The 13,882-nt window shown below is 48.9% G+C and overlaps 1 protein-coding gene across 1 annotated transcript in view; it reads left to right on the top strand.

The window, feature by feature from the left end:
• Igf2bp2 (insulin like growth factor 2 mRNA binding protein 2) overlaps positions 1–13,254 on the top strand; it is a 153,459-nt gene extending 140,205 nt beyond the window's left edge. The window contains exons 11-16 of the mRNA XM_090343373.1: positions 3,848–3,916; positions 5,143–5,259; positions 7,708–7,782; positions 9,834–9,965; positions 11,285–11,398; positions 12,201–13,254. Coding sequence (XP_090199499.1) covers positions 3,848–3,916; positions 5,143–5,259; positions 7,708–7,782; positions 9,834–9,965; positions 11,285–11,398; positions 12,201–12,293 — 600 coding nt within the window. The 3' untranslated portion in view covers positions 12,294–13,254. The remainder of the gene's footprint in view (positions 1–3,847; positions 3,917–5,142; positions 5,260–7,707; positions 7,783–9,833; positions 9,966–11,284; positions 11,399–12,200) is intronic.
• The last annotated feature ends 628 nt before the right edge of the window (positions 13,255–13,882 follow it).

The raw sequence follows: 13,882 nt of genomic DNA, 5'->3' as shown, positions 1-13,882 counted from the left end.
GCCACACTCCTGGCTCCAAGAAAGCATATCTTGAAATGCCCATTTTCATTTGAGGAGAAATAGGAAAAGGAAAGTGGTCTCTGATGAGACACTTAATTGTAAATGAATGTTCATTGGCTGTCATGCATGCACCCTACAAGGACTGATAATAGTCTTTCATTCATGTGAAGTGAAGACAGAGCTTCCCAGGATCCAGAAGCTGTGCTGCTCTCCACTGGTGCCAGAGCGACTGTGGCAGAGGCATAGCCACCAAACTGTAGGTTTGGTGCATATTTGTTATTCTTGAGGTGAGTATAAGGCCAGAGGAGGCCCGGGTGTGGACCTGGGCCTCAGGTGCTCCCTTTGCATGCCCAGGACCTCTGTCCTTGCTTTCCTGGCCTTTTCCCTGGTTTTCAGACAGGCCAACCTCTGCCTGTCTGTGGACCTCTGGGGCGCCTACTCGGCATGTGCCCAATCCAGCAGCTCAAGAGCTGTCCCTGACCACTCCAACCAGAGCCCTGCCCCTCAGCTCCCCAGCTGCCTGTCTCTACTCCACCACTTCGTTCTCAGTCACACTAAGACTTTGTGAGTGTGTGCTAGTACTGGGGCTTCAACTTAGGGCCTTATACTCTTGCTTAGTTTTTAGCTTTTTCTTTCAAGGCTGGTGCTTTACCACTTGAGCTACAACTCCATTTCCATTTCCAACCTTTTTTTTTTTTTTTTTTTTTTTTTGCCAGTCCTGGGCTTGAGCTCAGGGCCTAAGCACTGTCCTTGGGTTTTCTCAAGGCTAGAGCTCTACCATTTGAGCCTCAGCACCACTTCTGGCCTTTTTCTATGTATGTGGTACCAAGGAATCAAACCCGGGTCTTCATGCATGCTAGGCAAGCACTCTACCACTAGGCCAAACTCACAGCCTCCATTTGCAACTTTTTACTGTTAATTGCAAATAAGGATCTCCTGGACTTTTCTGCCCAGCCTGGCTTTGAACTATGATCCTCATCAGATCTTGCTATCACCCAGCTTGTTATCATTTACATCTGTCTACCTAATAGAACATAAACTCCTGGTGGCAGTGACCTTTTCTATCTTCCCATCTGTGTCTCCATCTCCTCAAACAGTGCCTGTCAAATAAAAGGTGCTCAGACACTTGGTGAATGAATGAAGAGTTGAACGAACCTCACAATATATAAAGTCACAATATTATTTCAATCCATTCAGCTCACACTTCAGGCTCCAAAAACTAACTTAAGACTATACAAAGACTTAAGTCACAGCCTCAGCTAGAAATGAACTTTGGATTGCTGGGTTCAAGAGTTTTCCCTTATGACAATCTTGTATCTGCGATTGATGAATGAAATGGGATTTGCTCTCCTTTTCACTTTTAAAGTATCATTAGCACTTATTAACTATACAGAGTGAAAGGTTTTGTCCCAATATTTCTGAACTTGGGTCACATTCTTCCCCTCCATTACTCCTTACAGTCAATTTTTTTTTAAAGAAAAAAAAAATCTCTTCTTCCCCAGGTGGTAGGTTTAAAGTTGTTAGTGTCTATGTTAGAAAAACTGAACCCAGAATGGAGCCGTGCTGGGGCTTGTCTGTTCTTGGCTTCACACAAGCTGGAGGAGGAAAAGGCAAATCATGGTTTAAATAATCATTTCTGCTGACTGCAGAAGGAGTGGCACTCCAGGTGAGAGGAGGACAGGAACACCTGTTCTGTAGTTGTTAGAGCTTTTGAGTACAAACGCTGCAGGAATTCTCCCCTTTCCCTGCTTAGCCCAGGACAGGTAAGTATGTACACAGGAAAGAGTCTGAGCTGGTACACTTCCTAAACAGTCTTTAAGATAGAGACAGGGGGCTGGGAGTTTGGCCTAGTGGTAGAGTTCTTGCCTAGCATGCATGAAGACCCGGGTTTGATTCCTTGGTGCCACATACATAGAAAAAAAAGCTGGAAGTGGTGCTGAGGTTCAAGTGGTAGAGCTCTAGCCTTGAAAGTCCAAAGACAGTGCTCAGCCCCTGAGCTCAAGCCCAGGACTGGCAAAAAATAGAAGGAGGAGGAGGAAGAAATGCATTCTTTACCTCACTTATGTAACTATAACTCCTTGGTGCACCATCTTTATAATTTAAATTTAAAAAAATAAAAGGACAGAGGGATGTCTTCAGCTACTCTCTTCAAAACTTATGCCGAGACCACTGGCCTTGTAGCACCCTCTTGTGGGCGTGAGACGTCACTGCAGTCTCCCAGGTCAAACCAAGGAGCACCTGGGCATCTCATGGTACTCAGGGCTATGCTCTCTCTGAGCTCAAAAACAGGAACATTCCCTAAGGAGTTTTAAAGGGGAATTATAATTTGATTGAGTCCAGCTTGTGATTTAGGAGACAAAGGATAAGCACCAGTTATTGTGAGATCTGTTCAGAAGTCCTCAGCTTAAAGCTAGGTCCCTTAACCGCAAGCTCCATCCATGTGTGACACTGTGGAATTGTCTCGTTGGAGGCCTGTCGTAATGCTGCATGTGCTGTGGTGCCAAGTGGAGGACCTTCCTTCTTGGCCTTAGGACATAGTTAACTAGTCTTTCTTTTTCTGGTTCTGGTCAGTGTCCTGCCTATCACAAAATATAAAATCTTAACTAAGATGTGCATATGATCGTATTAAATGATGTTGATAGAAATGGGTGTCATGAAATGGAAATGAGAGTTTTTGTTGCCTTGTCTTTTTATTTCTGTTCCTTTTGTCTTGTGTGTAAGTTTACCTGTTTGGGGGAAGGTAAGGGGAGCACAGAAGTGGTGGGACAAAGAGTGAACAGACATAGCAGTGATAAGCAGACATTATGTTGAAAATGAACTGTACAACAAGGGAAGAGTGACACTTCAAAAAGAACTGTACTCAGTACCTGACTTATGTAACTGACCCTTGCACCTCACCTTTACAATAACAGTTTCAGAAATCTTAGCTACCAGGAGGCTAAGATTATTAGGATAGTGGTTTGAAGCCAGCCCGCCTACCTCCCTCGCTCCCCCGCCCCTGGACACGAGGCTTTTCTCAATGAAGATTGGATAGAGTGGTTTGGACTGTGTCCAGGCCGGAAGCAAACCCCCATCTCAAAACAAGCAAAAATCAGGGTTAGAGGCATGGTTTGGTGGTTAGTGCTTGCTTAGCATATTTGAAGCCCTGAGTTCAAAATCCCAGTGTCTCTCACACACACACAAAAATATACATATAATCAAGCATATTCCTATTTTGCAGGACTATTATGAGCGTTTAAGTAGTACATACATAGAAGATAGCTATCATAGTACTTGGTATATGGTTGGATTTAATTAAATGGCTACTTTTTAAACTTTAATCTCCCTGTCGCTCTCCTCTCTTCTGTCCATGTCTGCCCTGTGCCTGGCCTTCCTGTCCCCATGTTCACATATATTGATCCATCCATCTTTTTCTCTGTCTCTCTTTCAGTTTCCCCATTCTTAGTCTCTCCATTCCCTCTGAAAACTCAGTGCTGCTGCTGCCTGCCTTCCCAGGAGCGCATTTGCTTGTTATGAATAGCCCTTCGAATTGTCCAGTACTGGCTGTTCCCCGCGATTGGAGACTCAGAATTCTTCGGAAAATAGAAGCCACTGCTCTTGTCCCTCCCCAAGGCAGGCCCGAGAGTGTGTGGGAGTGGGTGTGGGCGATAGCCACTCCTGCACTGAGTCCCTAGCGAGCAGGAAGTGAGGCTAGGTTCAGAGGTGTTGAGTGGAGTGATGAGCCTCGGGGACGGAGCAGAGATTGCAGGTACAAAGGGACAGGTCCGGAGGAATCCTGCCTGCGCCAGGACAAGGACTGTTCCTGGGGATATCCACTCACTGACCAACTGTTCTCTTCCTACTGTAGACGCACTCCGGCTACTTCTCCAGCTTGTATCCGCATCACCAGTTCAGCCCGTTCCCGCACCATCACTCTGTAAGTGTCAGCCACCGCTCCTCCCTCCTTGGCCTCAGCCCATAGGGTCCCCGCTGGACTGGCTGATGGGAGCCTACGGGGTGAATGAATGCCATCAGCTGTGCTGCTGGGCCACCCAGCAGTGACACTTCTCCAGCCAGCTCGGTGTGCTGCCGCTTCCTTTCTTCTGCTCGTGCCTCCATATGGCCCATTATAGGCTAGTTAGAATTGGGTGCTGGTGACTCACACCTAGCTCTCCAGGAAACTGAGGATCAAGGTTCAAAGCCAGCCTGGACATCTCCAATTAACCAGCAAAATGCTAGATGAGGTATGGCTCAAAGTAGTAGAGCACCAGCCATCAACACCACCAATAAAAGCGAGAGCCCAGCCTGGCTTGGTGGCTCGTGCCTGTAATCCTAGCTAGTCAGGAGGCTGAGATCTGAGGCAGCTGGGGCACTAAAGAATGTGAGACTATTATCTCCAATTAATCACTGGAAAACGGGAAGTGGGGCTTGGCTCAAGAGTAGGATGGTACCTTGAGCTGAAGAGCTCAGGGACAGTGCCTAGGCCCAAGTTCAAGCCCCATCACACACACACACACACACACAGCCCAAGGCCAGGAGTTCAAACCCCAATACTGAAGGTCAGCCAGCATGCATAGAAAGCTAATTAGGAGGCATTGCCATAAGGAGCTATTTCAGTCTTCAAATGAAGTCTAACCAAGGCGATCACATTGTCCTCATAGATTCCTGTAACTAAAACCCTTGGGCAGCCTTGTCCAAGAGGCCTGGCTGGGTTTGCCTGCGAGGTGGCTTGCCTGTCTCTCTGGGTAGCTGCCACAGAACCTGGTAAGGGCAGGTTCTGTTGCCTTGTGAACGCGCTGACCCTGGCTTCACAGTGGGCTGAGTGGCTTTCCTATCCTTCGCCCAGAGATACTGACTTTAGGCTAGATACATTGAATCAGTGTGCTGATTCTGGAGTGGAAGGCAGGAGCAATCTTGATCAGATCCATGTATCTTGGGAAGTCTTGGGCCAGCAGCTGTTTGTGTCGAGCACACTGGGCTCAAGAGGAGCTCGCCTGGTGACATCCTGTACTCCACAGGGCTTTCGGCCTTGCCCATCTCTTGGGCCGCATTGGCCCGCTTCTTGGGTAGGCGGGGGCTTCCTTCTGAGGAGGAACTAGGTGGGTGTTAAGGACTTCATTGGTGTGCAGATGGAGTGACGCTTGTCTTGTTTTGCCCTTCAAGTATCCTGAGCAGGAGGTCGTGAACCTCTTCATCCCAACCCAGGCTGTGGGGGCCATCATCGGGAAGAAGGGGGCACACATCAAACAGCTCGCCCGATTTGCTGGAGCCTCCATCAAGGTAAGGCTGTTCCCGCCGGCCTATGCGTGCCCTCACACTTTCTGCCCTTCCAGGCCAGCTCCCACTCTCCCACACACACAGTCTCACAGGGCGCCTGCAACATTTGTTTCTAAGACTCACGCACAGCTGCTCTCATTTTTCTGCATCTTATTTTTTTTCTGTTCAACTAACTGAATTCAAAAAAGGGACTAGAACATCCTGTCTTTTGAAATTATCTTTAGCCTCTCTTTTCAAGAAGATCCAGCCAGTGAGGTGCCTTTGACTGATGCCTTTGGTTAATCCTGGCTACTCAGAAGGCTGAAATAGGGGGGATGTGGTTTGAGCCGGTCCAGGAAAAGAAACCTGTGCGACTCAATCTCAACTAACATAATACTGGACACTTGGGCATGTGCCTGTTAGCCTAGCTATGTGGGAAGCTAAACTAGTGGGACTGTGGGTCATAAACACAAAACCCTGTGTGAAAAATAACAGATGCAGGGGCTGGGAGTTTGGCCTAGTGGTAGAATGCTTGCCTGGCATGCACAAAGACCCAGGTTTGATTCCTCCGTACCATATACATAGAAAAAAGCCGGAAGTGGTGCTGAGGCTCAAGTGGTAGAGCTCTGGCCTTGAGAAAGTCCAAGGATCCTGCCCAGGCCCTGAGCTCAAGCCCAGGACTGGGGGAGGGGGGGAATAACATGTGAAAAGGGACTAGAAATGTAGCTCAAGTGGTAGAACACTCGCCTGAGTTCAAATCCCAGTACTACTAAGAAGAGAAAAATGACTGACAAAAATGAAAAAGAAAAACCTGAGTTAAGTGTTGACAGCTCACATCTGAAATTCTAGCTAAGTAGGAGGCTGAGAGCTGAGGATTGCCATTTGAAACCAGCCCAGCAGGAAATGTCTGCGAGACTTCTCTCCAGTTAACCAGCAAAAAGCCAAAAGTGGATGTATATAGCTCAAGTGGCTGAGCGTCAGCCTCGAGCAAAAACACTGAAGGAAGACAGCACCCAGGCACCAAATTCAGGTGCCACTGCTTTTGTGTTATATTAAAACCCAAAAGAAACCCTTTAAACTGTGAGAAAATAATGAATGAAAACCCTGAAGGGCAATGATAAAGTCATCATTGATAAGCAAGCGGATGATATCATTGTTCGGAGGCCCTGGTCGCTGCCTCTCCATGGTGAGAGGAGCTGATGGGAAGGAAGCATTATTCACCCTGTCCTCCGCCAAGTGCTGACTCACACACAACGCCAGCCTCGTGAAACACTCGCGCCAACAAGAGTTTCTGTTGTGACAGAAAAGAATTCACTACCCTGAGACAACTCGGAATCCCTAGTGAGTGGTCCCATGACTTGGAGAGAACGAATGCTTACACATTCTCCCCAAGAATCGCCGGAATTTCTCCCCAGCAAGTGTGCTGAAGGAAAACGAAACATTCTGAGTAATACAGAAGGATGACAGTGAGGCTGTGAAGACATTTTCCCCTCTGAGGCCTCATTTATGGCATTTGCAGCTGGGAACTCACCCCAGGTGGGATGAGAGCCCTCCAGTGTGCCATGCTGTGCATAGCACCACTGTGCAGAACTAGTTAGACTCCTGCCCAGGTGCTCGTGCCCCCTGAGTGCGATGAGAAGATCTTCTTCCCTGTTCTGTGCTGTGACTATAGGTGCCCACTTAATTTTCTATTTTGGGGTTTTTTTTTTCTTGTCATTGGCCATGGGATTTGAACTCTGGGCCTGGGTGTTGTCCCTTAGCTCTTCATCTCAAGACTATCTCCCTACCCCTTGAGCCACAGCACCACTTCCAGTTTTCTGGTGGCTAATTGGAGAAGAATCTCACAGACTTCCATGCCTGGGTTGGCTTTAAACAGTGATCCTCAGATCTTAGCCTCCTGAGTAGCTAGGATTACAGGCATGAGCCACTGCACCTGACAAATTTGTTTTTGTTTTTGTTTTTGCCAGTCCTGGGCTTGAGCTCAAGACCTAAGCACTGTCCCTGCACTTTCTCAAGGCTAGAGCTCTACTACTTAAGCCTCAGCACCACTTCTGGCTTTTTTTTTCTATGTATGTGGTAACAAGGAATCGAACCTGGGTCTTCATGCATGCTAGGCAAACACTCTACAACTAGGCTAAACTCCCAGCCCAAATTTTGTATTTTTTAAGCTACTTTAAGTGTTTTTTCATTATTGTTGTTTTGGAATAAGGCAAGATACGCCAAAGCAAGTAAGTTATGAGGACCTCTAACAACGACAAAAAATTATTTTTGGGTCTATGGTTTGTGTTCCAGAAGAGCTCAGGCTCAGGGTTAGTAGGCACTCTGGGCTTGCTGGAGTGGAGATGGCTCATTGTAGAACAAACCCCAGTGTGGTGCAGAAGCCCTGCAATCTCCATAGTACCAGAGTGCTGCCCTTGCTTGGGCAGGCAGGATGGGCTGGGCATCAGCATTTTCCTTTCCTGTGCACTGCAGATCGCCCCAGCAGAAGGCCCGGATGTCAGCGAAAGGATGGTCATCATCACCGGACCCCCCGAAGCCCAGTTCAAGGTCAGTGCCAAGGGCCTCGTCCACCTCCCAGAGTTGACATACGTCTGTGGAGGCTCACCCTCCACTTTCCTGCCTGGGCTAGCTGTTCATCTGTCCCAGCCTCGGTCCCCTGCGTTCCTGCTGTTCCTTCTCTTGTGGGAAGAAGCCTCTGTTGTGCCCCTCCCAATCCTCAGACTCGCGGGGTTCCCACCCCCTCTTCAAGCTGCAGGCATTCACAGGGGTAAAGTGTGGTGGCCTACAGGTTTTTAGGCGAGGTGCTATTTCTTTTTCTTCCTCTAGGAAAAAGACAACTTGAGCTTTTTGAAAAAGTTACGATTATGTATTTATAAAAGCACAGTTGTACTTTTTTAAATTTTTCTTGCCAATCCTGGGGCTTGAACTCGGCCTGAGCACTGTCCTTGAGGTTTTCTCAAGGCTCGCATTTGAACCGCAGCACCACTTCAGGCTTTTTCTATGTATGTAGTACCAAGGAATCGAACCCCAGTCTTTGTGCATGCTAAGCAAGCACTCTACCACTAGGCCAAACTCCTGGCCCCTACAATTCACAGTTCTTTTTTTTGGCGGGGGGGGGGGGGGGAGTGGAGGGCTCATGGGGCTTGAACTCTGGGCCTGGGCGCTGTCCCTGAACTCTTTAGCTCAAGGCTACCTCCCTACTCCAGGAGCCACAGCACCACTGCCGGTTTTCTAGTGGTTAATTGGAGGTTAATTGGAGTCTCAAGGTCTTTATTACCCTGGCTGGCTTTGAACCGAGATCCTTAGATCACAGCCTCTCAAGTAGCATGACCCATTGCACCCAGCCCCACAATTTTATTTTTAAAGGAGTATTTTAAAATTGATTTTGTTACTATAAAGGTGATATATAGAGGGCTTGCAGTTTCGTAAGTCAGACAGAGTACTTTTCTTTTTGGACAGTGTCCCCTTCCCTCACTTTCTCAGAGTAAAAGTACAATTCTTGACAATTAAAAATGCTTAGAATTTAACCAGGTGGAAACAAATAACACATATGGACTTCTAAAAAAGCGGGGAGGAATGGGAACAAAAACATGAGAGTGGGTATCAATGTTTGTGAAGTAATGCACCTTCTATCTGGTGAATATAATGTAACCCTTCTATTAATTACAATAAAATATATTAAAGAAAAAAAGCCCTTCAGCTAGAGAATGGAAACACAAAATATATATCCACATAAAGGAATATTGCTTGGGCATAAAAAAAGAAGAAATATGGATATATGCTATAACAAGGGTGACCCTGGAAGGCCCTGCCAAGTGGGAGAAGGCAGACACAAGGGCCATGCAGGAGATGACAGACTGAGAGGTAGATCCATAGAGATGGGTCAGTATGAATGATGCTTGCTGAAGAGCAGGGGTTCGGAAGAATCAAAACTACTGAGAGTGGTTCCTTTTGGAAGAATGGGTGGAAATGTTCACAGTGGTTGGTGGCCCCACAACCCACCATTCAGGTACACTCTGACACAGTGACTTCTATAAGCATGTGTAAGGCCTTAGGACTTGACATACATGTGCATGCGCGCACGCACGTGCTCACGTGCTCACACACACACAGGCTCATGTTCATATTCCTTGAATCCTATCACCACAACCAACCATTCAGGTACACATTTGAAATGATGACTTCTGTAAGCATGTATAAGGCCTTAGGAACACACACACAGCAGAGTCATACTCCTACTCCTTGAATCCTATCACTAACCCGCCCGCCACCCCCACCCCCAATCCTTTAACAACCAAAGGACTAGCGGGAGGGAATGAAAAACACCTGAACAAGTTCAGTTGACCACATTTCAGGGACATGGGAGGAAGATGAAGTGGGGCTTTCCAGTCCCCCGCTGGACACAGCATGCTTTGTGCACAGTGCCATGGTTTGATACAGCAGGCATAGCACCCCCTGGGTCTGGGCTGAGGCATACCCCCATGAGCCGGGCCTGGGATGGGAGATGGGGTGTCCCCTGCGGGCTGCTTCTTTCAGCAGCACTCCTCACCACGTATGGTCTGCAGCGGCCTCACTCCACGCTCTCATTTTGTTCTCAGGCCCAGGGAAGGATCTTTGGGAAACTGAAAGAAGAAAACTTCTTTAACCCCAAAGAAGAGGTAAAGCTGGAAGCCCATATTCGAGTGCCGTCTTCTACAGCTGGCCGCGTGATTGGCAAAGGTGGCAAAACTGTAAGTGGTCTCTGGATTCCCTTTACCACCTGGTTGATGCCTTGCCTGAGTTCTGCATTTCCCGCCGCTCTTTCTCTCCCAGAATAAGGTCAGAGCCTTAGACTCATGGTTAGGATAAAAGTGATATTCGGGGTGGGGGGGGGGGAAGGGAGGGTAATGGGGACCAAGACATGTGAAAGGGTATCAATGTATGTGAATTAATGCACCTTCTATCTGGCAAATATCATGTAACCCTTTTTATTAATTACAATAAAAAATATCCAAAAAAAGTGATATTCAGAGGGTTACAGTTGGGATTTTTTCATGTTTTCAGTCTGAAGGTGGACCCAGATTCAATCTTTACAACCCTCCAAGAGGGGTGTTGGGGAAGTACCAGAGCATCTGCTTTGGAGCCTGTAGGAATGAGTGGGTTGTTGGATCAGACAGTGAGCACTGTGGCATGAGCTGCTGAGGTGCTCCGGGCACTCCAAGCCTGGTGTGTTGGGCAGAGTGCCTGTGTTGGAGGAGGGGCAGGGCCTGGGGGTGGGGGAGAGCTCAGTAGGTCACATTTTCTGCAAAGGAATAGAGTTGCCTGGAATGCAGATTATTTCCTCTCCTGGACCCCGGAATGCAGCCTACAGCCCAGGCCACGCGCTGAGTGCGCAGCAGGAGGAGGAAGCATATAGTCCAGCAGCGAATACACTTCTGGGCCTGTTTGTCTTATTTGCCTATTTTAGAAACAGACACTGAATTCACTGCATTCCCTGAGGCTTACCCTATCTGCCAGAGGGCAGAGCAGGGGACTGGGAGTGGATTTCCACAGAGGGGCCCAGACTTTCTGATGCTTCTCAGGGCGGCATTTTGGATCCCTGGGGAGGGGAAGGGGGAGCAATGTGAGGAGCAGCCAAGTGCAGCTCAGCCCCCGGGTGAGGGGAGAGCAACCACCCTTCACTGTGAGCAGCCAGAGAGAATGCCCAGGAGTGCCCCCTTTTTTGTGTGTTGGGGGGTAGGAATTGAACTCGGGTCCATCATACCTGATCTGGGAGCAGCCTTCTTACCTTGAGTTCTCAGTGGCCGGGTGGTGTGTGGGGGGGGTGTAGGGGTGTGTGCACGTGTGCGTGTGCGCATGTGGTGGTGCATGTGCCCCAGACAGAAGAGCAACCCCAGGGTTGGGGCTAGCCTCCAGGGTGTGGGGCAAACCCCACTTGTGCTCTGTGGCTGGGGCGAGAAGCCTGTGTGACGGGAGGAGAGGCATCTCCAGCCTCCCTGCTGCTCCTGGTGGCTGGGAAGGGGTCGGGAAGGGGCTCCGGTCCACACTCACGCCTCCCCTCCCTTCACAGGTGAATGAGCTGCAGAACTTAACCAGCGCGGAGGTCATCGTGCCTCGGGACCAGACGCCCGATGAAAATGAGGAAGTGGTCGTCAGGATTATCGGACATTTCTTTGCTAGCCAGGTACAAAGCCTGTGGCGGCCTGCCTCCTGCCAGTCCCCTTCCTGTCCTCAGCTCATGTCCAGTTCATGCTCCATCAGCGGCCACATCCCCACCCACAGTGGCCACCCTCCCTGCTGCTCCTGACTCCTCCTGGCCTTCTGGGCATCCAGGAATGTTAGCAGAGCCCACAGAGAGCATACACCGTTGAGGCAGGGCACCCAGAAACGTCCAGGGTCCAGGGCACCCTCAGCCTGCAGCCTGCAGGCCAGTCTCACAAAACTGCCAGGGAGCCTCTACTTCTCTTCATTCCCACAGGCAAAGTTTAGCCTAGTTCTCACGGGGCTTCTGCTGATTGGATCTGGGGAGAAAGTAGTCCCAGGCCTAAGCCAGAGAAACAGGCAGTGTCTGGACAGCCGGCTTTCCCAGCTGTCCTTCCACCCCCAGCCTAGTGTCCTCGGAGACCCCACTTGAGCTCCCTGGCCACACCCAGCTGGGCCCTCAGAAGGGTGGCCAGGGCAGTGGCTGTGTGGTGAGGCTGGGCTTTTCATTGCCTTCTCCTCCCTAGCACTGCCTCCCTTCACACTCACCATTCTTCCCAACTTTCTAGAAAGGGTCCCCAGTCACCCTGCTGCTACCCCCTGCCCTGTCCTCTGCAATCTGGAAGCTGCTAAGCCCCCATCCCTTTACCTGGGAGGGACTATCACTATTCTTTACTGCCAGGCAGAAGAGGGCCCAAAGTACTGAGTCCAAGTCCTGGAGCCCCTCTGCCTCCTTCCTGTTCTCAGAACTGGCTTGCTTCCCACCCCCTCTCCCTTTTCTGCAGACTGCACAGCGCAAGATCAGGGAAATCGTACAACAGGTGAAGCAGCAGGAGCAGAAATACCCTCAGGGAGTGGCCTCCCAGCGCAGCAAGTGAGGCCCCCCAGGCACCAGCAAACAACGGATGAATGTAGCCCCCCCAACACCCGACACACAGACCAAACACAGCCAGCCATCGGGAGCAAACCAAAGACCATCCTGAGCGGGGAGAAGTCTGTGAGGCGGCCCAGCCCACCGCGCCCGCCCACAGGGCTGAGGAGGGCAGGGCAAGGCCGAGTCCCCCGCACCACCAGCCAGGCTCACTGCCTCCCCGGACTTCCCAGCGCCCCACACCATCCACTCAGCTCTTTCCCAAACTCCCACGACGCTATCCCTTCCGGTTGAACTAACATAGGTGAGCGTGATCAAAGCAGAATTCCATCCCTTTTCTTGGTTGTGCAAAATCCGCTCTGTACGCGTGTACATATTAGACGGGGAAAGGGTTAAGATGTGTGGCCTGTGGGGTCCACTAGGTGCCTGCAGCATTAATATATTTTAGAAATAATATATCAGATAACTAACTCCCATCTTTACTCGGTTAATTTTTTCTTTTTGAAGAGGAAGCAGGCGGTTGTAGACGTCTTTCCTCGGGAGGTCTAGCAGTGTAGGAGCTTTGAGGCCACCCGCACAAAATTCACCAGAGGGAAATCTTGTCAGAGGACACTTGAGGGCAGTTGTGGATCACCTGTGTGTGTCAACGGAAGGGATACCGTCTCTGGAAGCGGGGACCTTGCCCCTTTCCAGCCCTGTCTAGCTCACCCCCCCATTTCTCTTTGCTTCACAGGTTTTAAACTGGTTTTTTGCATACTGCTATATAATTCTGTCTCTCTCTGTTTATCTCCCTCCCTGCCCCTTTCCCACCCCCATTCTTTTGAACTCCCTCTTCCTTCCCTCCCTCCTTCCCTGCATCTACGCACCCCCCCCCCAGGCAAAGCAGTGCTCTGAGTATCATCACATCACACAAAAGGAACAAACGTGCAACACACAAACCAGCCTCATCTTACACTTGGTTACTCAAAAGAACAAGAGTCAATGGTACTTGTCCTAGCATTTTGGAAGAGGAAAACAGGAACCCACCAAACCAACCAGCCAACCAAACAAAAATTCCATAAAGAATGTATTTTTGTCTTTTTTACATTTTGGTATATAAGCCATTAACGTTCAAGTGAAATGATTTCTTTATTTAGGGGGAAAAAAAAGGAAGAAAATTGCAATGTACACAAGGTTGTTGGCCCAGGGCGTTAAATTTACAGATTTTTTTTAACGAGAAAAACACACAAAAAAAAGCTACCTCAGGTGTTTTTACCTCAGCACCTTGCTCTTGTGTTTCCCTTAGAGATTTTGTAAAACTGATAGTTGGAGCATTTTTTTATTTTTTTAATAAAAATGAGTTGGAAAAAAAAAAAATCAACTGCCAGCCTAGAAAAGGCGACAGTCCAAGTGTGCAACAACTGTTCTGAATTGTCTTCCGCTAGCCAAGAACCTAGATGGCCTTCTTTTGGACAAACCTTGAAAACGTTTATTTTTTAAAAAATGACAAAAACAGAGAGAGAAAATATTGGAGACGTCCTGAATTTCAATAGGGTACGCGCCATTAGGGCTTTTTGCGCTAAAGGATGAACATGTACTGGTTTATGTGAACAAGCC

Source organism: Megascapheus bottae, chromosome 1 (genome assembly GCF_031878675.1).
Source record: "Megascapheus bottae isolate mThoBot1 chromosome 1, mThoBot2.hap1, whole genome shotgun sequence".
NCBI lineage: Eukaryota > Metazoa > Chordata > Mammalia > Rodentia > Geomyidae > Megascapheus > Megascapheus bottae.
The sequence above is the reverse complement of the archived record's forward strand: the minus strand, read 5'-3'. Positions and strand labels throughout refer to the sequence as shown.